The following is a 26,901-nucleotide window of genomic DNA, read 5'->3' on the forward strand; positions in this document are numbered from 1 at the left end:
AATGATTTGTTTAAGTAGGGCTTGTTCCCCCACCTCCTCCTTTTCTGTGCCTCAATTTAGAAGTGTTAACCTAATTCTGCAGTAGGATCAACTATTTCTGTATCATATGTGATTATCTGATTTTGTGACAGATTCCAGCTGGTGAGGTAGAGAAAGGCATATGGAAGAGAAGGTTAAGCGTTGTTTTTCAAAAGTGCTTTTGAAGCAGTAGCTTCAAGAGAGATTCTAGTGTATCTCAAAATGAAAGTAAAGAACAGTGTTTCTAACTGTTGCCACAATACAGGTATCATCTTAGAGTTCCGCTTGCTTGTTTTTAGGTAGTCAGTCTAACATCAACTAAGTTCATAAGCCTTTTTTTTTTTTTTTTTTTTGAGACGGAGTTTCGCTCTTGTTACCCAGGCTGGAGTGCAATGGCGCGATCTCGGCTCACCGCAACCTCCGCCTCCTGGGTTCAGGCAATTCTCCTGCCTCAGCCTCCTGAGTAGCTGGGATTACAGGCACGCGCCACCATGCCCAGCTAATTTTTTGTATTTTTAGTAGAGACGGGGTTTCACCATGTTGACCGGGTTGGTCTCGATCTCTAGACCTTGTGATCCACCCGCCTCGGCCTCCCAAAGTGCTGGGATTACAGGCTTGAGCCACCGCGCCCGGCCCATAAGCCTTTTAAACTTAAATGTGGGCCGGGCGCGGTGGCTCAAGCCTGTAATCCCAGCACTTTGGGAGGCCGAGGCAGGCGGATCACAAGGTCGAGAGATCAACACCATCCCGGTCAACATGGTGAAACCCCGTAGTGGCTCAAGCCTGTAATCCCAGCACTTTGGGAGGCCGAGGTGGGTGGATCACAAGGTCTAGAGATCGAGACCAACCCGGTCAACATGGTGAAACCCCGTCTCTACTAAAAATACAAAAAATTAGCTGGGCATGGTGGCGCGTGCCTGTAATCCCAGCTACTCAGGAGGCTGAGGCAGGAGAATTGCCTGAACCCAGGAGGCGGAGGTTGCGGTGAGCCGAGATCGCGCCATTGCACTCCAGCCTGGGTAACAAGAGCGAAACGCCCTCTCAAAAAAAAGAAAAAAAAAAAACAAAAACTTAAATGTGAACTTGATAAAATGAAGAGAAAACTTAAGATTGAGTTGATAACTATTATTTTATTATTACTACTTTGATAAGTTGATTATTGTACTTCGAGCAAACTTCAAAAGTTTGCAGAGTACCTTAGTATTCAGTATATCAGCATATGAACAGTTTGGGCCACTGAAATCCCTAGTGATAAGTAGATGTCACTTCCTTTCTAAACCTGTATGTTCAGGATTTATAAGAATATTGTATACACTGCTTTTCAAGGATCTCAAAGTAATTGTTTATCAGTCTTCTGATTAACAGCAAGAACCAATTTTAGAAGATGTTAATATAGTAGTGGTTAGTAGTGAAAGCTTTTCAGCCAGATACGAGTTTGATTCCAAGGAACATTGTGAAGTGGGGATTATTTGATAGGGAGCTGGACTAGATGACAGATTTCCTTCCAAGTCCAAGACTTTAGGATTGGAAATATTAATATATCCTACAAAGTAGATGCTTATTTTAAAATTTATATTTATTAAACAGGTTGCTTTCTATATATTTTTCAAAGTGATTATACAAATTCTCTATGTAAAATAGGTATATTGAAATGTACCAGAAGGAATTGGAGAAAACCACACTTAATTTAGTGATTTAAATTAGTTTTAGGTGTTTGGCTATTACGTAAAATCAGGCAACAGTTGTGTATGTATCAAGTATTAGCAAGTGTATTGCTCCTGAGCACGTTGCTTGTGTGGAATGCCAAGTTTAGATTTTTAGATTACATCAGTGGCTTTGGAAAAATGGCACCAAGGTCAGTAATTGAATGTCAGAATAAACCAGCAAATAAAATCAAAGTCACTATTTGTTTTGGATTGTTGTTAAATGTTGCTTTACAGTCATAAGCAGTTTTTAAAATAGTATTTGCAATGAAAACTAGTGTTAAACATAGTAAAATATTTAGTTACATACTGAAACAGATTTTTAGGGAAAACAAATTTATTCATCAAGATTTCCAAAGAAGTCTTCCCCTTAAAAAATGTAGCTTTCTTTAGCGTTCTCAGGTAAAGATGATGGGATTGTGAGTTTAGTATTGTGATTATATTCCATAATAACATAAACCTTTAGACACATGGCTTTTTTTTTTTTTTTTTTTTTTTTACTAAGACTCAGTGTAAGTAATCTTTTACTTAGAAAACTAGTACAGAAGTACTGAAATAAGTTTTTCACAAATGTACTTGTCCTTACTGTGTGCAGTGTAGTGCTACATGTTCTACTCTCTTTCACGTTTTGAAAAATTGCTGTCACAACCCACTGAATTGATTTCTTCACCAATTAATGGGTCATGATGACCTGCATTTTGAAAGGCACAGTTATGGACAACTCTTAGCAAGAAAACAGTTATACTTTTTTTTTTTTTTTTTTTTTTTTTTACTACATTAGTGTCTAAACTGTATAAATGAATTTTCTGGATAATTGAAACTTTTTAAACATCAAAATATTTTCAGTTGTAATCATGATATATGGAGAAATTTTTAAAATGTTCATGTTTCTAGCTGAGATTGTTTTGTCTCTAGTTGAAACCATTTCAGCCTGTCTTTTTAAATCTGATTTTTATGTTCCCTTGCTGTGTACAGTTTTTGTTGTTAAAATACTTATCCTTGCCACCTTTTAAGTTTCCTGCTTTTAGTCTCTGAGCTGGAGAATTATATAATCATACTTAAGATGAACATAAATGGGAGAACTTCTCAGATAATCATTCAGAATGTGAGTAAAGTGTGGATTTTAATGTAGAGACTGAGATGCTAGTTTTATGGGAGACAGCTGTGTTTCAAAGAGTTAAAGTTTCTAAATAACTCTTATCCTACATGATTGGGTGTGGTAGTTGGTTGGCTAACAGTAAAAGTTTAAGGTGAGGGTCAGGAAAAATGCCTTAGTTCTTTTTCTGTTGGCTATTTGTTTTTATGGAGGGTATGGGGAGCATTTGTCAGTTCTGCTCCCCATACCCTCCATAAAAACAAACTGATAGCCAGTAGAAAAAAATTCTCTGAAGGTCAGGAGTTTCTATTATACTTTCAAGTAAGATGTTATGGTATAGCATGACAGCTACATTTCAAAATAGTCGATAGTATTTTACTGAACGTTACAGTAAAAAAGTTAATTTTAAGCAATAATATAACATTACTTTGGTAACACTGCCAAAGATAACTCTTATATGTTGTCATTAGCACAGGCTTTAGAATCTGACCTGTGTTTTTATACTTGTTCATTACTTGCTTGCTCTCTAATCTTCATCACATTACTTAATCTCTAAGAATCTCAATTTCCTTATCTATAAAATGGGAATAATTCCGACTTCTCACAGTTAGAATGAAAAATGACAGTGTCTGGCACGTAGCAGGTATTAAGTAAAATGTATCATGTTAAATAAGATGTGACAGATGCTTATATACTGGTCAGTTACAGGATAGACTCAGCAGAGGTAAGGAAATAATCAAATGTTTAATAACCTAACACTATTTTGTTTTGTTTTGCATTGATAGTGTTCAACCTGCCAAGGCTCGAGCAATTTAATAATTTTTTAATGTCTAGTTATCTGAGAAAATATAAAAGCTACGAAAGGATACTTGCAGTATATGTATAATGTATTTGTTTATATTGTCATTTGGTTTTACAATTATTGCTTCTATATGTAGAGGATGACATGGGTGGGCTAAGCTTTCTGAAATAATTAGGTCTTTAAGTGATTTTAACAGCTGACTAGAGCTGGGCAGCTGGAGAACTTAATGTTATTCTGCCTTAGACTCAAGGATGTACAAGTTTGGACCTGGCTCCAGGTCTTTGTGTATATTGAATGCCTGGAGTTTCAAGAGAAGTCTAATGGGTGGTCTACAGCCTGTTGCGGTGGCTCCTAGCTATAACCCCAGCACTTTGGGAGACCAAGGCAGGTGAATTGCTTGAGCTTAGGAGTTCGAGATCAGCCTCGGCAATATAACAAGACCTTATCTCTATTAAAAAATAAAGTGTGAGGCCGGGTGCAGTGGCTCATGCCTGTAATCCCAGCACTTTGGGAGGCCGAGGTGGGTGGATCATGAGGTCAAGAGATCGAGACCATCCTGGTCAACATGGTGAAACCCCGTCTCTACTAAAAATACAAAAAATTAGCTGGGCATGGTGGCGCATGCCTGTAATCCCAGCTACTCAGGAGGCTGAGGCAGGAGAATTGCTTGAACCCAGGAGGCGGAGGTTGCGGTGAGCCGAGATCGCGCCATTGCACTCCAGCCTGGGTAACAAGAGCAAAACTCCGTCTCAAAAAAATAAAATTAAATAAAAATAAAGTGTGGTCTTAGTGTAGAGGCAATTAAAAACATTCCAGGATATGTTCTAAATATGTTTCTAATTTTATATTTTTAATATCTGAGCTTACCAAAACTGCTATGAAAGATTAAGACCTATAAAATAAATCATCAGTAAATTAGTAATTTAAATCTACTGTTTCCATTCATACTTAAACACATCATAGGCCATTGAACTTTAAGTTAAAACTATTAGTGCAAAATCTGTTCCACAAACAAAACACCACACTCTTTTGGGGTTTGGTTTTGAGGTTAAAACAGAGAAGTACTTAGTTTTTTCCTCCATTTTGGCTATATTACAAATATAGACCTTAGCCTTAGAATTCCAGTGGCTTATGAACTTAACTATAGCATAATGCAACCCTGTTAACCTCAAACAATTTCTTCCTGGGCAGGTGAGTTAGGAGGAAAGACGTGTTAAGGACTAGAAAAACATAGCAAGGCAATTAGGTGCGTTGCTTACTAAGAATAGTTCATTGTTAGTTGATGTAAATCAAACAAAAGAAATGGCAGATGTTGGAGGAGAAGTAGTATTGACTAGATTAAATAAAGCAGCCTTTTGCTAAATTCCCAGGTGGAGGAGGTAGTGATAGTATTAATAACAATAGCTAATACTTGTTCATACTATGTGCCAGGCACTGTCTTAAGTACTTAACATATGTAACTCATTTAAGCCTCACAGATACTCAAGGAAGTACATGCTGCTGTCATCTCTGTTTTATGGATAAATGAAACTGAGTCACAGAGAGAAGTTTGGTAACTTACCCAAGGTTACACAGCTAATAAAAGGGCAAGCTCAAATGCAAAGTGAACTTAAGCATATGCTCTTTAGCTCCCTGACTGGTAGCAGTAAGTAGTGTTAAAATACCATAAGATATGGGGACCAAAGTGGTTTTAAAATACTTGAGGAAAACTCAAAACAGGTATTTGATAAGTATTGTGATCTTGGAAAGCTGCTTATCCTCTCTGCCTCAGCTTTATCTTTACAATGCAGGAGGTAATAGTACCTTGGCTCATGGTTATTCCGAAGATTAAACAAATTAATGTACGTAATGTGCTTAAAACAGTGGCTGGCACTTAGCATTCAAATGTAAACTGCTGTTATCTTTGGACATTTTCTAAAGAAGCAGCCAATCACTTAGTGAAAGCTGAGGAAGACAAAAGAAGGGGTCTAATTCAGCTGCAGTTTTGTATATTCACTGTGATCTCAAATTAAAAGCTGCCTACTGTTGGTCTTTCACCCATTTATGTTGATGAGTCTTGAGGTCACTAGCTGTCAAATAATCACTGGCTTGATACAACTTCTGAGATTCAGATACTAAAGAGGTTGACATACAGATCCCCCGCCTGTGTTTTTGCCTGTCATCCAGTAAGAAGGAAGTGATTCAGTGGACTAAACCCTGTCATTTCTTTGAAGAATGGGAAAAAAAGATAATTGGAAGGCAGAACTGAGAGGCTAATGTGTATATAAGAAGAGTGACTTAAAAATTGATTTTCTCTTCAAGAACTGAGTATTCTGCATTTTGAACAAATGCAGAAAAAAATAGGTGTTGAACAACGAATATTTTGTTGTTCAAAATAAATATTTTGCCTTTCTCTGCATCTAATTATGAAAATGCTTTTACTTTGAGGATGGGGAGTTTAAAAAATGGAAATAAATTCAGACTACTGAATTTTTTTTTCGATAATGAAAAGCAAAATTTTAGTACTTGGAAGCAGTACTTCTTAGTAGGTAAACTAAAGTCAATTTGTTAATAGTTAATGCAGTCTTTGCTCAAAGAGGTGAAAAATCAGAATAGTTCTTCATGTCAGACTTTCTTTTACTTTCTTATGAGACAGCGTCTTACTATGTCACTCAGGCTGGAGTACAGTGATGCAATAATGACTGTAGGCTTCAACTCCTGGGATCAAGAGATCATCCTGCTTAAGCCTCCAGAGTAGCTGGGACTACAGGTGCATGCCACCATGCCTGGCTAATTGTCTTTTTTTTTTTTTTTTTGAGAGAGAGAGATGGGGTTTCACTTTGTTGCCCAGGCTAGTCTCTCTCTCCTGGGCTCAAGCAGTCCCCCTGCCTCAGCCTCTCAAAGTGCTGGGATTATAGGTGTGAGGTATTGTACCTGGCCCAGACTCTTCTTAGATGGAATAGTTTAAAAAGTGCCAGTAGCTAATCAAAATATTAGACTAAGAGCCCATGTTTAATATCACAACTCCTAGCAATAATCTGAATTGAGCTTTCTCATATTTTCATTTCCATGTAAAAGATACTCATCTCTTCCCCTTGTTTACCATATTCAGTCCCTCTGGCTGCCTTTTAGGTTTTTGATTACCACTCAGGGTCTTGCCTAAAAAGGCTTTCTCCCCAGTAATCACATTGGTGGCTCCTTGTCATTCTTTTGTTATAGAACTGTCATTTTTTCGGAGAGATTTTCTCTTACTACTCTACCTAAAGTACTCAGTAAATGTTAATTGCTGTTACTGTTTATTAAATGAGATGTCCCTTGTTATTCTGTGTCTGAGCAGCTTGTATTTCCTTCATAGCACTGACTACGTTTTGTAATTTCTTTTGTTTGTTGTCTGTCTCTACAGCTAGTTATTAAGTTTTATGAGTCCAGAAAACTTGTCTCTTATTCACACCTGTATTCCCATCTTTTAGCAGGCAGTCTTGTACATGGTAGGTGCATAGGTGTTTAATACGTATTTGTTAAATGAAAGAATGACTTGTATGTCTCTGTGTTTGTGGAGCAAATAGGAATAGGAGCAGCTGGGTAGCAATCTTTGATTATTTTACAGATACCGGCTGAAATTCTGCCAATTTAGGGATTGGTTTGAATTAATGACTGTTAGGCTATTATCGCAAATTTATAGCCAACTTTTTTGAAATACGTTTAAAGATACTGTCCGTAAGTTAAATAAGGGTTATATTTCTTAATCATATCTTATTGAATTAAAACACTATAAAATAAAAGTAGGCAATAGCCATTTGGTGACAATGGTTTCCAGTTTATACACAGCTAACAAGTGATTCATACACAAACACTTGCCAGAAGCGCTCTGACATCCACCCCCTGTGCTGAATTTGCTCTTGTTGCTGTTTCTGAGAGAGACAAAATGTCTGTATGTTCAAATTGGCAAATCTCAGGTTTATGAGTATAAGAAAGTACAAGTCAGATAGAATAATAGGGAAAAAACTCAAAAGATACAGAGTTTAGATTTGGGACCCATTCTTGGATTAAGTCCCAAACCTGTTTTCTCATCTGTAGGACATAGCTGGCTACGGGGGTTGGTTCTGAGCTTCAACTAAGGTAATATGTCAAAGAACATAGTAAGCCATGAAATGCTATGTAAATGTGGACCAATTTACTCTGCAGGCAAGATTATTTGTATAGATGAGCAAGGGCTAGGTGTTCCCAAATACAGCCAGCTGCATCTTAGTTAGTGCTATTCTGTCTAAAAATATCTATTAACACGGTATGAGAATTTTATTATTTTTGGTTTCATCTGGTTATCCTGACAAATTATACCAACTAGAGATTCACTTGGATTAATAAATGTGTATTTAGGTATACATTTTTCAAAGACTGTTGAAATGATGATCATATTTTAGTTTAAATGGTTTCTTTTTAGCAGCATACTATAATGCAAGAAAAGGTAAGACACTAAGCCTTTAGGATCAAATTTAGATTGAAATTCTAACTTCAGAAGCTTGAGAAAGTATTACATAGCCTTTCTGAACAACGTTTTTTTTGTTTTTTGTTTTTTTTGTTTTTTGTTTTTTGCTCTAATACCATCAACTTTAAGCCTTGTGGGAAAGGTAAACTGAGAACATATGGTTTGGCATTTAACATAGGCCTAGCGCTGGGTAGGGATTGGTAAGTGGTTTCCTTTACTAACAAGAATATACAACTTGGAACAGCTGCACTGAGGAAACAAGTGTTTCAGTATTCTGTTTTGAAAACTAGTTGTAACAAGCATAAAAGATCAATAGACATTTATTATGTCACTGTCAACCTTGTCTTCTGAAATGTACAACCACATAGAAAAAAACTGAAACCAGCATTGAACTACCCAGTCTTTAATGCAAATGCAATGGGAGAGGGAAAGTAGGTAGTTTGGAACATAGCCAACTATTTCTGGGTGCTAGTAGACTATAATAAATAGTTTAGAACAGCATCAGGGCAGAGAGTGAGGCAGAGGTGGGAACTAGAAATAGGCTGATGGAAAATACAGAATGGCCAGATGTTGCCCAAATTGCTTTTTTATTTATTTCAGAATGTTACCTAGGATTGACTGAGTGCTTGGAGCATGGCCCTAGTGCTTCTGTCACCTGCAATTTAGACTTGTTCCATGATGCTGCAAGATGGCCATTATAGGTTAAGAAACCTTTGGTAGATTTTTCTGGGAATGTAATTATAACTCAGGTTGCTTATCAGTAATATTTAAGGCTAAATAATGGTCACACTTAAATATATCCCTTTTGGGAACATGACCAATCTGTATTTGGGCATAAACATTTTAAATTAATATTTAAAGTTTTCATATTTTGTTTTCACACTTACCAAACATATATTCCTGAATGGAATTAAGTTAGCATCACTGTCTGAAATTAGGCTATTTTAAAAACTTTATCCTAATGTCTAGAAAATGCATTTACATTTTTCATTAAATTAGCAATTTTCTTTTGTGAAGAGAGATCATTATCTAGTTGGCCATTTTTACTTAAATTTATAACAGTAAGAGAATGTATAATTTTAGCCCTTGATATTGGCAAACTTCTTGTTTGTTTTGGTCTTAAAATAACTTAAAGGTCTATATCATATTTGGTATATTTGATGGAAGGATGCTGTTATACAAAAAAATTAACTATTCATGTTATAAAAGAATTGACCATAGGATTTCTCTAAATTACCCTACCAATTATTGCTCTACCAATTATTATAATTAAAAATATAATTAAAATTTTTAAACCCACAGAAAAGTTGCAATACTATAATTAACATCCATTTACCTTTTCATAGATTAATTGTGAAGATTTTAGAGCTTTTATCTTTATATAAGTGGGTAGGATGGGTGGATGGGATGGAAAGATACTGAATTTTGTTATCTATTTTTCTATTTTTAATGCAGTACCTTTTTGTTTATTTCAAACTGCTACTTTTTTCAGTTGACACATTGCAATTATATATATTTATGAAATCCAATATGATGCTCCTATATATATATATGTTGTGTAATAATTAAATCAGGGTATCTAGCATATCTTTCACCTCGTGCATTTATCATTTCCTTTTGGTGGGAACATTGAAAGGACTCTTCTAGCTATTTTATAACATATAATACTTTAAGGTTATCCTTAGTCATCCTGTGCAATAGAACACCACAATTTATTCCTCCTATCTAATTGTAACTTTGTATCTGTTGATCAACCTCTCCCTTTCTCTCCTTCCCCTTCCCCAGTTTCTGGAAACCACTGTTCTGGCTGCTTCTATGATACATGATACAACTTTTTTTGAGATTCCACGAGTGAGATCATGCAGTATTTGTCTTTCTGTATCTGGCTGATTTCACTCAACACAGTGTCCTCCAGGTTCATCCATGTTGTTGCAAATGACAGGATTTTATTCCTTTTATGGCACTATAGTATTCCAGTGGGTGTGTGTTTGTGTGTGTGTGCGCGCGCGTCACATTTTCTTTATGGACACTTAGTTTGATTAGGTTGATTCCATATCTTGACTATTGTGAATAATACTGCACTAAACATGGGAGTACAGATATCTCTTCAACATGCTGATTTAATTTCCTTTGGATGTATGTTCCCAGTAGTGGAATTGCTGGATGATATAGTAGTTCTATCTATACTGTTTTCCATAATGGCTATAATAACTTACAGTCTCAACCATGTGTAACTGTTCCCTTTTCTCCACATCCTTGCCAACACTTGTTTTCTTTTGTCTTTCATTTGTCTCCAACCATTCTAACTGGAGTAAGGTTGTATCTCACTGTGGTTTTTGATTTGTGTTTCTCTGGTTATTAGTAATGTTGAAAACATGTTTTTCATATGCCTGTTGGCCATTTGTATAAGTTGCAGACATCCTGACACTTCAGCCCCACATACTTCAAACATTAATTGAGTAGTATGCTAGACTTGGCAGGTACCGGCTTGCAAAAACTGATTGTGTGTATTTCTTTTCAACTCTGCACCTAGTTGGTTACTTGAAATCAGCCATGGTAACAGTATTTATACCATGGAAACTGGCAATGCTATAAACCAAGGCTTTTTTTTCCTCTGTGAGCCAACTGTTAAACATTTACCATCATAACACTGTGGATCACGAGGTCAAGAGATCGAGACCATCCTGGTCAACATAGTGAAACCCCGTCTCTACTAAAAATACAAAAAGTTAGCTGGGCATGGTGGTACATGCCTATAATCCCAGCTACTCAGGAGGCTGAGGCAGGAGAATTGCCTGAACCCAGGAGGCGGAGGTTGCGGTGAGCCGAGATTGCACCATTGCACTCCAGCCTGGATAACAAGAGCGAAACCCCGTCTCAAAAAAATATATATATATATTATTCTGCATACCTGCAATACAGTTAACACATTGAAGAAATCTAATACTTACATAATAATAATATGTAGTGTACAATTTATGCTCATATTTTCCTAGTTGTTCCAATAACATCTCTGTTGACATTGCCTTTTAAAGTTGTACAAGGCTTCCTTTTGCAGAAATTGAGTTAGACCCTGATATTAGACAACATTTACCAAAGTTTTGGAGTATACCATAAGAATATGATTTAAAAATTAGATCATGTAAATAAAACAACTAATTCGCTTTTATATATTATATGGACAAAATGGATTTAAGAGAAAGGTACATATTGTTGAAATTCCAGATTTTTTTCCATTAATAACATATTAAAGGATTATATTTTTAAACCTAAAGTCTCAGACTGACTAACTTCATTTCTTAGTAATTGCCAAGGTTCCCTGCAGTCTAGCCATATTAGTCATATTATTCTTCAGTTTGACACCTTGGGGTCTTTATATTTGACGTCCTCTCTTAGAATATAAGTCTCATGGGTCTTTTTTTTTAATCTTGGCTTTCTGCCATCAAAGAAACCTTCTCAGATCATCCTTCAAAGAGTACAGCTAATTTATTCTCCCTTTACTCTGCATTACTCTTCTTCAAAGTCCTTACACTGCTTAACCTGATGTTCTGTGTTTATTTCGGTTTTTGCTTCTCTCCGCAATAGGAATATAAGCTTCACGAGGGCAGGGAAGGGACTTAGAGGCACTTGTTCACTGCTACATTTCCCTGTACACGGACGGGAGCCTGGTATTTAGTGGCTCTTCAATCAGTGTTTACTGAATGAACAGTTGTACACATTTTAATGTCTTTGTGGTGTAGCATAAAACTTATTACTTGACAACTTTATGCATTCTCTTTTCTGTGATTTGTTAGTTTAGTAACCCTAAGATCTAATTCTCTAGTTGCAGTTTTTTGCTTCTCAATGGGAATGTTGATGCCCAGCTCACAAGTTTATTGGAGAATCGAATGAGATTATATACATAAACTCCCTATATACAAGGTAGAGTGCTATGTAAATATAAGTAGCTCTTCATTCTATAAGCATTTATGTTTACATATCAGCTATTGCGTGAGGTTCTGGAAATGTACAGATGAATAAGTCATCAGGATATTGTGTGTGAGTCTCGGGGCAACTAGAAAAATTCTAGACTCCTCTGGAAATGTTTCTTGCTGGTGTAGTGTTTGTGGTTTGAGGAATCATGGCCTCAGATATATTGGTTCCCTAAATTAGGACATTAACGTCCTTCAAATCCTATGAAATAGTAGGGAATTTTCCTTTTATCCTCTTAAAAATTACACTAGTCATACGAGTCTGACAAAGAAGTTCAAAATTTAGATAAGCAGAAGGCAGGGAAAAAATACTCAATATTAATTCTCCTATTCTTTGATTAGAGAGTTCGTATTTGGTGGGGAGGGGTGTATGTGTATCCTTCTAGTCTATAAATGTATGTACATACTAATATGTAGTTATATTAAACCATATGTACTATTTAGCGAACCAACTTTTTTACCTAATACAATTTGTATATTTTTGTGTCATTAAATATTCTTCCATTATGGTATCTTTTATGGTTGCATACCTAACTTTTTTTTTTTGGAAACAGAGTTTTGTTATTGTTGCCCAGGCTGGAGTGCAATGGTGTGATGTTGGCTCATTGCAACCTCCACCTCTCAGGTTCAAGCAATGCTCCTGCCTCAGCCTCCCAAGTAGCTGGGATTACAGGAATGTACCACCACACCTGGCTAATTTTTTGTATTTTTAGGAGAGGCATGGTTTTTCCACATTGGTCAGGCTGGTCTCAAACTCCTGATCTCAGGTGATCCACCCACCTCAGCTTCCCAAAGTGCTGGGATTACCGGCATGGGCCTCCACACCCAGCCATATAGCTAATTTTTGCATGCTTATGTCATTTAGCCAATTTATACTTCATAATGTTTTAATTAACTGTGGTAAAAGGTATATGACATAAAATTTATCATCCTAACCATTTTCACATGTACAGTCTTTTTGTTGGATAATTAAGTTCCAAGTTTTGGCTAATATAAACAGCACTGTAATGAATATTCTTGTAACTTAAATCCTGGTATATTTCCTTATTTTTTCCAGAAGAAGTTCTAAGAGTAGAATTACTTGATCAAAATATGTACAAACATTTTTTTATTATTGTAAAATCACATTTTTTGATTGTTAAAAAAAAAAGTGCTGATTTTTGGTCCTACCAACAGTATATGAGAATAAAAATAGTTTTTCTCCTGCCTGGCACTCTTGTTAGCTTTAATGTACAGGCAGAACTCACACAAGTGATTCTAAATTTGATTCACATTCTTGTAGATATTCTTGAAAGAAAATGATTACTGTCTGATTTGTACAAATAATAGACATGTTTTCATTTCTCCAACATTATACACCCAACCCAAATTCTAACTGAAATCTTCAGTCTCCCCTCACCCCTATAATTTCAGCTTTTATTTTAGATTCACAGAGCACACATGCAGGTTCATTACATGAGTGTATTTTGTGATGCTTGGGTTTTAGGATACAGATGATCCCATCACCCAGGTGGTGAGCATAGTACCACAGGTGTTTTTTCAGTCTACACTTGCTTAACTTGATGTTCCCAGGTGGTGAGCATAGTACCACAGGTATTTTTTCAGTATGCACCTGCTTAACTCTCTCCATTCCCCTTGTAGTCCCCGGTGTCTATTGTTCCCACTTTTATGTCCATACATACTCAGTATTTACTTTCATTTTCACCTTGGAACATGCAATATTTGGTTTTCTGTTCCAATAGTTTTTTATTTTGGTCAATTTCTAGCTGGTATTCCTCTTCCTTCCCCACTCCCCTCCACCAAAATAGGGTTTCACTCTATTGCCCAAGCTGGAGTGCAGTGGCATGATCATAGGTCACTACAGCCTTGAACTCCTGGGCTCAAGTACTCCTTCTGTCTCAGCCTCCCAAGCATCTAGGACTACAGGCATACACCACCCTGCCCAGGTAACTTTTATATTTTTTGTAGAGGTGGGTCTCGCTATGTTGCCCAAGTCTGGAACTCCTGTCCTTGAGCAATCCTCCCACCTCAGTGTCCCCAGGTGTGAGCCACTATGCCTGCACTCTAGGTGGTATTCTTGATTTGACTTTCAGGAATTATTGTGTGGCAGCTAGTGCAGTGGAAAGAACATGGGTTTTGAGCTGGACAACTCATTGTTCAAACATCAACATCATTACTTACTAGGTGGGTGAGTTTAGTAAAGTTAAACTCTCTATGTCTTAATTGCCCGGAAATCTGTAAAAATGGGAATAGCAATTCTTTTCTCAAAGAAACAGTACATGTTAGCATCCATTTCAATGCCTGGGCACAAGGTGGGCACCAGCTTTCTATGAAAACAAGCTCTCATCCTGAGGATACAGGACCAGTATCCCCTAAATCTACTTATTCAAACTAGGATTCTGGAACTGTAATTATAACGAAGTTTACTAACGGTAGTACTTACATCTAGAAAATCTATGGGGGATAATATCTAAAGTCTTTAGGGCTGTGTAATTATATGAGAATTTGCTGTCATGACAGTTGTGCTCAACTGCAGATTCTGTCAGTCCATGGTTTCCTACTTTAGCAAGGACAGAGCACAAGGCAGAGTGGTCTTCTGTGAAGTTAAAACTCTGGAATCATTTTCCTTTGCTGATTGAACAGCGTTTCAGCTTACTGTGATTTTGGATAAGGGAAACTTATGCCTACTCTAGAGGGATAGAATTCAGATTTGCTCTGGAGTGAATTTGGATGCCATTCATTTTATGTAGCTTTGTATATCTATTTGAACCATAATATTCCACAAGTTTTAAAATATCTCAGTAAGGAAAATTTTGATTACCAAGGTGAGAGGATTGCTCGAGCCCAGGAGTTTGAGACCAGCATGGATAACATAGGGCGACCCCATCTCTACAAAAAAACTGTAAAAAAAAATTAACTGGGCTTGGTAGTGCACACCTATAGTCCCATCTCTTGGAATGCTGAGATGGGAGGATCACTTGAGCTGAGAATTTGAAACTGTAGTGAGCTATGATAATGTCATTGCACTCTAGCCTGGGCGACAGAGTGGAAACTTGTCTCAAAAAAAGTTTTAATAGATAAATTCATGTAATACATGTCATCTTACTATGTACAACTCTTATTTTTAATTTATCTTCCAACAATTAGGTAATCTGAAAAAATTGATGGTTTGTGCACATGATCATTGGGCTAAATTTTTTTTTTCATTCAGTAGTATTTATTGATGAGCTATTCTGTGGTATGACCTCTGAGATGTGTATTCTCTTTCCTATAGAAAATATAATCCAAGAAAGAAGATAAGTATAATGCAGGACATTTGAGAACTGAATTAATGGTAAAAGTAATGTTTATTATCAAAGGTCATAGCGAATGATTAATTCTAGCCGGAGAAATTAATTTAGGGCTGGGACTATCTTGGCAGAGACATCAGCTGAGTTGATCCTTCAAAAACTGCATTACTTGGATAGATAAAAAATTTATGGAGATTGGGGCAAGGAAGGGAATGGAAGGAAGGACATTCTAATCAGAGGGAATGACTTAAGATGTGAAGATAGAATTCCAATGTTTAACGGATGGCAGACAGACTAATGTGAATGGGAAGGGTTTCTTTGGAATAAGGAGAGATTAGAGTTTTGAATGTCAAACTGTAAGGAGCTTGAGCCTCATTCATTTGCTAGTATCTGACAATCTTAAAATCAGTTTTTAGCTCTCAAAATTACATTATGGCTTGCTGTTTTAAAAATTACCCAACATGCATCTACTGTTAGCTAATTTTTTTCCCTTTGCCACCATTCTTTGTTTATAATATATGAAGGATTTGTGTTTTGTTTTACAAAAATTATTGGAAATGTTAACATGGCACAGAATACTAACAATACTATGTCTATTGTTTTATATTGTTTTATAAAACTTTTTGTCAGAGTGGTAAGCTGGCTGCACTAGTTATTTTTAAATAGCTGTGTGTTCTAAGAAATGGAAGAAAAGTACATTGTAAAACTATAGATTCCGTCTCTCATTCCTGATAATTGCTGGCAGAAGCTTAACTCTATGGGATTAGAGACTTTCATACCATTCAGCTTCATATAAGATCTGAGAATGAAGTCCCCATGATACTGATAAGCTTCCCTAGTTGTGTTAAAAAGAGTAGGGATGTATCTCCTTCTCTCCCCAGACAGACAGTTTGACACTAATGCTTTAAAAAAAATTGTGGTCATGTAAGAGTGAGGTTTGTTCAGTATATTGTGGTAGAAAGAGCACTAAGAACCAATGTCAGTTTCTTAGTCTTAGTTTGTCACCATCTGTGTGAATAATCACCAACCTCTTTGACCACCAGTTGCCTCATCTGATAAGAGATTAGATTTGATAAATTTGGAGGTTCCTTCTAGGTCTAAGATTCCATCATTCATTACTTCTTTTTTTAAATTTTTTTGTCTGGCTCTTAAGATTTCTGCTGGCATAACTCCTTTCTTAAATATTGTTTCTCTGAGCATGTGTGTCTTTCTTAAGTTGGCATACTAGCTATTCAGAAATTGAGGTAAAGAACATACCTATGCCTTTGAGTAATTATTGTGTTGATTGAAGACTGATTCTGCAGGTACACTTCTGTGGTCCAGGAGGTTGTAGTCTAATCCTGGCCTGTACCTTTTGTTGTAACTTATGGTGCGGAATTTAGGTATTTACCAGCGTATTGTAAGTGCCTAACAACAGCAACAAAATTCAGGTTACGTAGTGGTACATATTAAATTCCATTTTATAAAGTTCAAGATGTGAAAATACTTTCGTTATTCTGAAATTACTCCCAAAATCACTCTGTCTCTAGAAACCACAGTTGGAAAGATCCTTGGAGAATGTGAGTTTCTTTCATTTTTACAGTTGAGAAAACATAAGACCCGAAGAAAAGTATCCTGTCCAACTGAAAAAGTAAAACTCAAATTTCCTGCTAGTTGCTTATTTTCTCTATTTTGTATTTACCCTAGCAGAGCACAATTGCCTCTAGGTTTTGGCACCAGAAATGAAATAATGATCATCTGGCTTTTATCAGGGAACTGGAAAGAAACAGGCTAGGTGATTATATTTTGACATTGTTCTCAAAGTAATACATACAGACTCTCAGAAGCAAGTCAACTAGTAATAAGTAGACTCAAAGTGAATAATTCATTTCATCCTTGAAACTAGGAAGCTAAGAAAGAGATAAATATAAAGAAATAAATTAGAGATAATTGTCAAAAAAGTTAAAAATCAGGAAATAGTATAAACTAATTTTTTAGAAATATAGAGGACAATATTTTTATCTTTAGTTTAAATATGCAAAAAATGAGGCCAGGCGCGGTGGCTCACGCCTGTAATCCTAGCACTTTGGGAGGCCAAGGTGGGTGGATCACCTGAGTTCAGGAGTTCAAGACCAGCCTGGCCGTCGTGGTGAAAAAAAAAAAACAAAAATAAAAATGAGGCTGGTGATAGTACCTTTTTAAAAGGGCTGTTGTAATGATTAAGTGAGGTAATCCATATACGGGGGTTAGAAAATAGTATTTGATTCTGAATACGCAATAAATTTGCCCATTGTTTATTGTTAATAAATGATAAACACATTCCAAGTGAGCTGAAGGAAATACACAAAAGCTAAGAGGGTGACTGAGAGCAAGGAGAAGTCCTCTGTGGTTAGAATGGTTAGGTTAAGGCCCCTGAGAAAATGAGCAGAGGATGAGACAGTACCAGCTGTGTAAGGGGAAAGAACATTCTAGGCCAAAGAGGTAATGTGTGCAAAGGTCCTGAATTTAGAAAGAGGCTATGATGCTTTAGGAACTGAAAGAAGGCCAGGAACTATATGATAGTTTGTTCTTCCCTCATTTCTTCATTTTATACTGTCTACTTCACTAGAATAGTTGTTCTTCAAGGGCAGTGATGACATCTGACTTCTTCCCAGCTGTTTTCTTCACACCTGTCAGGTTGGCACAGAATTAGTATTTATTAGATGCTTGATAAAAAATTAAGTGCTTATTGCTTGCTTAACAACTAGTGCCTTATGGGTAAGGATTTTTCTTTCTTTCTCCTCTCTTCATACAAGAATAAACTAAGATGCCGTAAGTTGTATATGGTAACTTTTTAATTAAAAAAAAATCATTTGAAGAAATGGACATAAATGTGTAAAGTATTCAAATAAGTTCTAAGATACCAAAATTTTATATTTGGGCTTGTATCAGTGAGTTTCATAAAATACAAAAGTCATGCTTAAAAAATTTTAAGTATTTAGCTGTTTTATATCTCTAACTGTACTGTTAAGTTCAAACTACTTTGATAGGTTGGGTTAAATGCTATGTAGGTTGGTCCTGGTTTATTCCTGTTGTCCCGGTGTCTAGTCCTATTTCATAATGGTCTCCTTTCACTCTAAATGCGTTACTACTGTTTGGATCATGAATTTTACTTTATTTTTTGATATATATCTTTTTCTTTTTAGAGACAAGGTCTTGCTACGTTGGCCAAGCTGGTTTTGAACTCCTGGCCTCAAGCAAACCTCCCCCTCAATGGACAGTGAATTTTATGATGACCCTAATAGTCGTTTTACTGTTCTGCTAGTGCCCTCAAATCTTGTCTTTCATTAACTGGTGTTTCATTCTGTACTTAGATAGCTTAAATATAGATTAAATAGCTGATTTGCCCCAGCTGTGTTTTGTAGGATATTGCATCTAATATTTTATAATTTACATGGGCCCTTGTATGAAATCAAGGGATTGACAACATGGGATGCTTGTTTTAATTTCATACAAAACACTTGGATTTTGTTTTAGAAATGCTCTATTTCTAAAATGTTTCTACCAAACACCCATATTTTGACAACATGTTTTTTCAAAGTGATATGAATTCTTACGAATGTTTCATTCTGCAATAAATGGTTGTGATTATATAGTCATACTGGTTAAATATGACAACTTTTTCAGAACTCACTGTTAGAAATAGTAAAACCTTAGACATTTGGACCATTCTCCCTCTCCTTCACTGAAACAAGTATTCACATTTCAATGTGCCTGGCACATATGTGCTGGAAGTACTGTGATGAGCAAGAACACGGCTTCTGCCCTCAGAAACTTGTAGTTTAAAAAAAAGAAAGTCCTTTCTTCCTGGGACAATAGGTGAATCAGAAGCTGAGGTTACCCTATGATGTTTTAGAAAAGATGGGGATTGTTGGGGGTAGGGGAGCTAGCCCAGATGAACAAGAGAGTATCAGATGGCCTGTACAGACTTATAGAAATTGTACACTCTACTCTCCCTTTCTTTTTTGTTTTTTTGAGCAGGTTCTCTGTCTGTTGCCCAGGCTGGAGTACAGTGGCTTGATCGTGGCTCACTGCAGCCTCGAATTCCTGGGCTCAAGCAATCCTCCTGCCTCAATTCCTGAGAAGCTGGGACTACAGCGTGCGTGCGTGCGTGCGTGCGTGCATGTGTGTAGATGAGATCTCACTCTGTTGCCTAGGCTTGTCTTAAATTCCTGTCCTCAAGCGATCCTCCTGTCTCAACCTCCTAAAGTGCTGAAAATACAAGCATGAACCACCATGCCTGGCCTCCACTATCCCTTTCTATTTGTGGTGGTCTCAAATATTTTGGGTTTGAATGGGAGGGGGGCATGTATATTTGACGACTTGTTTTGTTTTTGTGAATGAAAATGAAAATTTATTCCCAGTAAGTGCAAGCTTTAAGTGAAGCACTCAGTTTATGAGGTCTTACTGATGTTTCCTCTCTAGGTACTGCAGTTAAAATCTTCCTGGTCTAAAATGGTAAAAACTATTGAGGTATTCAAATGATAAATACTTCATGAACTGAGATTGTATTGAAAATGGAGAGCTCTGATAGAAAGGTTGACCCTGGCATTTATATAAGGAAAAAGACAACTTTTGTCTCCCTCTACACAGAAAGCTATATTCAGTAGTTACAGGATTTGTACATTGTGAATCCTGAAGGGATCTCTAAACATCTGTGTCTTTAGAAGTAGTGTCACCTCTAGTAAAAGAGGGCCTGTAGAATTGAGTAGTGGCAGCCTGTGATGTATGTGAATTTTGTCTGCAAGTCTCTAGTGACTGTTTTCTCCAATTCTATTTAGTAAAATTATACTTAATTTCAGTTGTTAATATGTGCTTCCAAAGTAAAGTCCATACTTGTTGAATATGATATGGTAAAAACCAAATACTTATTTGGAGACAGTGGAGGGGATGGTAGTAATTGAGAGACAGTGTCAGATGGAGCAATGGCTTTACAATTGTTTTGACTGCAATCCACAGTTAGACATTTCACATTGCTGCCCCATGACAACATCCCTATCCACCACCACCCAAAAACAAGTTATTTATCAATCTTGCTATAAGCAACGGTGACTGATTTGTTTTTTTTCCTACTTTATTTAAAAAGAAAATGATAGTCTCAAACCCTTACGTTAATGTTACAGCACATTAATTCTACAGATTGTTCTAACACTTAGAACTAAAAGTGTTCAAGATTCGATTTTGTTACATTCTCTGTGTAAGCTTAAAGTTACTAACTTTTCTGAGTTTCCATTTTATTGATTAAAACTGGGATAATAAAAGTATTTTACACCATGTTATAACTTGGTTAGAATGACATAACCTGAGTGAGGTGGTTGTTCCAGGCACTTACTAACCACACAGTCAATGGGTATGTTCTCTCCGAAGTTTGTTAGCGTAGGGAATTGGGAGGATGCCACTGATAATAATGGTGACACTTATTCAGAGGAAAACTAATTCCGTTTAGACATGCTAGAGTTTAGTCATATCACTTGGAAGCAAACCAATGTAAAATAGTTTCAAATAAGCAAATTTTTAAAAAATGTTAAATGCAAACCAAGCAGTATTAAAGCTTTGGAGACTTAATGATTGAGTCTTCTTAAAGCTACAGAAGATTGACTAAATACACCTACAACTGTTTCACTCTACCAGATTTCTGTTAACATTCTCCAGAATTTAAACTGCAGAATCAGTCATTTATATGACTGTTTGTCTGTATTAGCAGAGATATGACATGTATCAGAGATAGGTAGTTATGGGGAAATAATACAAGACTTGGAATTAAACCTAGAGTAGATGATTTATACAAAGTAACCCACCAACTACCTTAATTTCTATGATTCAGTTTCTTCATCTACAAAATATTATTTCACAAAATTGCAATTGTCAAAGGGACAAGTAAATGTAGGGTCCCTGGAAAAATGTTTAGTGAAATGTTATTTTATCATAATAAAAAATGTATGATTGGTTTTCAGTTTAAGATTGAATCAAGCATAGCATTCTTTGTAATGGCAGGAGATTAATAACATCCTAGAATATGTCTTTAAAAGAAGTATGGATAAAGAATCCATATGCACCTTTGCACACATTTTATGTAATAATGATGCTATTAATTTACAAAGTATGTAGGATATTAAAACCAAATTCTTAATACCTTATCTTGATTCTTTTAAAATCTGACTAATGTGTGTGCAAGATATTATTAGATGAAGTGTTTGTCCAGTAGCTTAGCTTATAAATAACCCCTGTTCTAGCTCATTTTAAACAATGTAGTATGAATGATGCCAAAAAAACAGGCTAGAACATTTTCTTCTTTCAAGATCTTAGATTTTGTAAACAAGGCTCTGCTCCTGGAACGAATCTAGGTCATCATAACCCAAAATTGTTTTAAAGATGAGAGCTCCAATTAAGTCTCTTAGGTATTTCTTAGTATTTTAATTTTAAGAATGTGCTTAACTCTTAAAATAGTATATTTGCATTGCTTTTTGGCCATTTGGTTTGTTTGTACGTTGTTATTATGAATGCAAGTCAGTGGATAATCATTGCAGCAAATATGATTGCTAGGAATCTCCTGTAAGTAGAAGTCAATATAATGTATGGCTTAATTTATCCCTGAACTGACATCACATTTTGTTAATAAAAACTAATTTAATTAGATCATCAATTTCTCTATCTACAACTGTTAATAATGTTAAATTTTAACTATTGTTCAGTCTTCATTACAAATTATTCAGCTGTTAAATTGTTGTTAGATGTGACATTATGTAAGAAACTTTTTTTGTTTGTTTGTTTGTTTGTTTGTTTGTTTTTGAGATGGAGTTTCGCTCTTGTTACCCAGGCTGGAGTGCAATGGTGCGACTTCGGCTCACCGCAACCTCCACCTCCTGGGTTTAGGCAATTCTCCTGCCTCAGCCTCCTGAGTAGCTGGGATTACAGGCACATGCCACCATGCCCAGCTAATTTTTTTTTGTATTTTTAGTAGAGACGAGGTTTCACCATGTTGACCAGGATGGTCTCGATCTCTTGACCTCGTGATCCACCCGCCTCGGCCCCCCAAAGTGCTGGGATTACAGGCTTGAGCCACCGAGCCCGGCCTGTAAGAAACTTTTTAAAAATCACCGTCTTTGCTCAAGATTTGTGTCATTCCCATTGTTATTAATACAATGTATGACTAATATATGCTAATGCAGTGCCACTATTTGTGTGTGTGTGTGTGTGTGTGTGTGTGTGTGTGTGTGTGTGTGTGTGTGTATGCAGACATACGGTCACATCTGTAGACCTGGTGTCTGCAAAGGGAGAGAGGAAACTTAAAATTCAGAGCCAAGTACTGACCTAGGTGGTTTATAGCACTTAGAGAAATTATTATTCCCACTTTACAAATAAAGGAATAGATTCAGACAGGTTAAATAATTTGGTAACATATCCTGTAAGTGGAAAGAGCTTGAATTTGTGGCTTTCCTCCATTATGTCTTGCTGCTTTAAGGGGTCTTTCCAATAATGAGGCTGGATTTTGTAAAACATGTTTAAACTGCCAAATCTGAACATTTTCCTCTATTCTTCAAAGATTGTTAGGAATAGAAGTATCCCATTTGTGTAGCACATTGCTGCTTTCAAAATAATTTTATCCTGACCTATTTGATCCTTACAACGTACCAACATTGCAGACAAAGAATGAAGAGTTTCAAAGAAGTGCTTAAGATCAGAGGTAGGATTTGGGCCAGAAGCCACATTTGTGGTCCCTTATTCAGTGTCTTTTTTGAGTTCCTTTTCACTTTCTCTGTATTAGGTGATCTGTGATCATGAAGAAGTGAAGTTTTACAGATTGAACCTTTTATTTAGTCTTTGTGATCACACTACAGCTACAACTGGCCTGTTTAGCAGTCAGATCCTATTTTTCTGTGTTATAAGCAGTGTATTAATGGCAATTTTGAGGTCTAATGAGGCTGTAGTTGTGGTTATTGAATGAATAATAAATGGAAAATGCTTACATGAGATTTCTGTATTTAAACTTTATTTTTGTGTAATGCCATATTTGCCTTATGGAAACATATGTAAGAAAAAATTGTTAAGGAAAAGTTACTCGTGGTTAAAAGCACACACATTAGATTCAGAAAGACATAAGTTTGAATCCTGGCTTTATCCACTTGGTTCTGTTTACTTGGGTAAGTAACAAGCCAGTTTCCTCATCTGTGAGCGTAACAACTACCTGAGAATCCGAGAAGAGTATGTAAAGGGATTAGCATTATGCCTGGCCCATGGGCCAGTAAGTAGTGGATATATGTATATGTGTGTATATATATATGTGTGTGTGTGTGTGTGTGTGTAATAATTATTTAACATACATATATGTATAGTAGCTATTTAATCATTACCTTTGAAGGGTTCTTTTTTCTACCCACAATATATTTTTTTGTTTAGAAAGTCTCAAATATGGCATGATTATCTCTTAAAGTATCTTACTATCAGTAGATCTCAATTATTTCTGCTAACAGAAAGCACAGATGATCTGAAATAGTTATTTGAAATCTTTCCATTTTATATTTGGAATATATAGTTTTAAAAACCTTTGTAAAAGATCTACTATTGTATTTGTTTCCTTACAGGAGCATAGTACGTTTCCTGAACTGGTCCATTTAGAGAACATACTTAACAACCATGCTAGGTGGGTTCCGGTGGGGAAAGGAGGCTTGTCCTGGTTGGGGACTGAGAATTGAGAATCTGGGACTAGCACTTATGTAGAATTTCATGTTATTCAGATTCTTAGTTTGTAGCCTTGAGATTTACAAAGTAGGTAATGTGCCATCATTTTATAGCATACCCATTATTTAATTTTGTGTACAGGATGAGCAAATTGGGGAAAAGCAAGATTTTTTTCAAAAATATATGAAGCGCTGTTCTGAAATTTATTGGAAAACTAGCAGCATAGAAGGGAGCATTTCACTAAATAAAATTCTGTCTCACTTGAATTTAAGTTTTTAAGATGGCACATCTACTTGGAGTGTCTTTTACCATTTATAATTGCATGTTGTGATAAATACATTTAATGTTTTTTTCTATAAGTTCTTTTTGTATGACATCAGTCAATAGTTTTATATTATAGATATATATGCTATCACTGGCCTTTAATTTTAAAGTTTAAGGATTATAACTGAAAGGAAATATTCCAAAACAACCTTGGGACTATATATTATAGGAGATAGGAAAAGGTTAATTTTGTAATATAAATTTTTTAATCAAAAAAAATTTTAATTTGATTTCTTTAACTTCTAGTTGTGACTTGTAAACTTTAGATCTAACTTCCTTATTAGAACAATGAAGATGGTCAAATAAGATGTTATACTTGTGCTAGTCACCTCCCATGATTGTGAAATCAAATCGAATACTGTATACGATATAAATCAGGCCTGGTGCTAGGTAAACAATTAAGTAGTCAAAGTACCTACCTTTAAAGCACTTAAAGTATGATATAGGAGACTGTCATTAAACCAGTCATTTGTAAACAGCCTACATTCTATGAGCTAATTATTAAAGAAAAGGTACATTGACTAGTCTTGTTACTGGTCTTGGATTAGGAAGTTGTACAGATGAGAAAACTGAAGCTCATAGTGGTTTAATAATCTTATACGTGGTCTCACTGTTCGTAAATGTTAGATTCATGTTTTGAACACAGGTTGGCCCACCTCCAAAATCCTTGCTCTCTCTACCATGCCATTCTTTATCTGAGATACCTACCTCCGGCTTACTGTGTTTCCAAACTCAAATTGTTATTTCTCAGGGGGCTTAGCAGTTCTCCCTCTGGCTAAATGTGGAGCCAGTGATCAGATTCTTTTTTTAAAGTAATGAGATTTCTGTAAAGCAATAAACCTCTTCTAGGTTTTATTTCTTGTGTAGTATAAAACTCCAGGAATCCTAGAAGCTTCTTCAGGGGTAGGAATCTTGTAGGTTCTGAGACTGATAGGAAATTGCATGCTATTTGTGGCTTCTCACTTAAAAATAGCCTCATAGTGCTCATGGGGCACTTTAGTAACTCCAACATTTCCATCAGCCTCCACTCCCTAACCCCAAGACACTCAAGATAAAGCTCTGAGTAATAAACGGCTTGCTTCTGCTGCAGCCTCAGCCTACTCCCACAAACCTTTCCTGCATAGAAATCCTAGAGCCACCACTGATAATGCATTTTGTAGGAAGAAAGCAAATAATGAGTTTCATTGCTTTAAAAGTTTGAAAACCTTTAAAAGTTTGAAAACCATCATCCTAGTTGATGGGACATTCAGGGGAAATATTTCTAAAATGAGAAAAATTTTTAATTCATCACGTCTCTTCATCCCCTACTACCTTCATTGACTCTCCCAAACAACTTTGTAAGCTGGGGAGGGATTTTTGCTATTAAAGTTCGTGGAGACAGTATGAACTGGTAAACTGAAGCCCAGTACTTGAAATATGAGAAAAGTCTAAGTTTTATATCTCTGGGTAATTTTATGATGAGGAAAAGTAAATGAATTTAAGCTAAATGTCACTGTTCTATGTATCAAAAGACATTGTATTGTAAATTCTTGAATTGTCAGAGATTCCTAAGGAACTGATAATTTTTCCTTTCTGAATCTTTTTCTAGTGAGTCTGGTAACCTGTTTTCCTTAGCCCTCTTAAAAGGCACTGTATGCATTTGAGAAGAGACCATTTCAGGACCTGTCCCATTTTGAATATGTAACAGGTTGCGCTTTTCTAGGAATTAAAGTTAGTTGTAAAATACTTTATAGTTCTAGGTATATGAAAGTTGATGCTTTATTCTGATTGTTGTAAATTTTTGTATTTACACATTTTTCAGAGGGTTTCACTCGGTAGAACCTGATTTAATTCTAATGTGAAGTAATTGATTCCCTCCACAACCCTTCTTTGTCTTCGGTTTTGGGTGAATCACTAACTGAAATAAATTTTTGTCTTAAAATTCCTCTCTGTTTTAAAAGCAGCTAAAGAGAGGCATTTCAGGGGCTTACGCTAGAATGCTCTGCTATTATCAGTCTACTATTCTTTCCTTTCGAGTTGCCTAAACACAGCTGAGTTCATAAGAGGAGCAAAGAAAACATGACAGTGCTGCCAAGTAGACAGGAAGCTGTAGTGGACCTAGCGAGCAGTGGAGGTTGAGCACACCCTCTGTCCAATCAGCTGTGAGTGCTGTTGCTATGTGCGCTCTTACTCTGCTGCCTTTGTGAAAAACCTTACACGGAGGGAAGCGAAATCAGCACCCAACGCTGAACATTTGTTTTAACTGCTGCAGACATCTGGATCCCTCAGTTACTGACAGTATAGCTATTGATAGCCAGAAGGCAACTTCTTTTATACAAGGATTCCAGTATGGTTTTCAGTGGAAACAAAGGGCTTCACAGAGAAGGTGTGTAGTGAAGTGTTTTTAACGGCTTTATTTTTAAGCTTCCAATTTTCTGTAGCTATTTACCAGTTGGTTGTGGTGCTTGCTTTGCATGGATTTTTAATAAATAGGTCTAGGAAAATTAGCTCACTTTGAAAACCATCGAACTTAGAGAATTTTCTTTAGCTTCATAT

General features: G+C 36.1%; 1 protein-coding gene across 10 annotated transcripts in view; it reads left to right on the forward strand.

The window, feature by feature from the left end:
* The window catches only part of ATOSA (atos homolog A), a 160,619-nt gene that overhangs the window by 65,735 nt on the left and 67,983 nt on the right, over positions 1-26,901 (forward strand). The window contains exon 1 of one of the 10 annotated variants that reach the window (XR_746682.3): positions 966-26,731. The exons of 8 other annotated variants lie outside the window; for them this stretch is intronic. Coding sequence is in view for 1 of the 2 variants with exons in the window: in XM_010352394.3 (XP_010350696.3) it covers positions 26,695-26,731 (37 nt within the window). In the remaining variant the exon portion in view is untranslated. Of the gene's footprint in view, positions 1-965; positions 26,732-26,901 lie in introns of those variants that run through there. One more of the 10 variants, XM_010352394.3, reaches the window with a different exon arrangement.

This window comes from Saimiri boliviensis, chromosome 2 (assembly GCF_048565385.1).
Source record: "Saimiri boliviensis isolate mSaiBol1 chromosome 2, mSaiBol1.pri, whole genome shotgun sequence".
Taxonomy (NCBI): Eukaryota; Metazoa; Chordata; class Mammalia; order Primates; family Cebidae; genus Saimiri; species Saimiri boliviensis.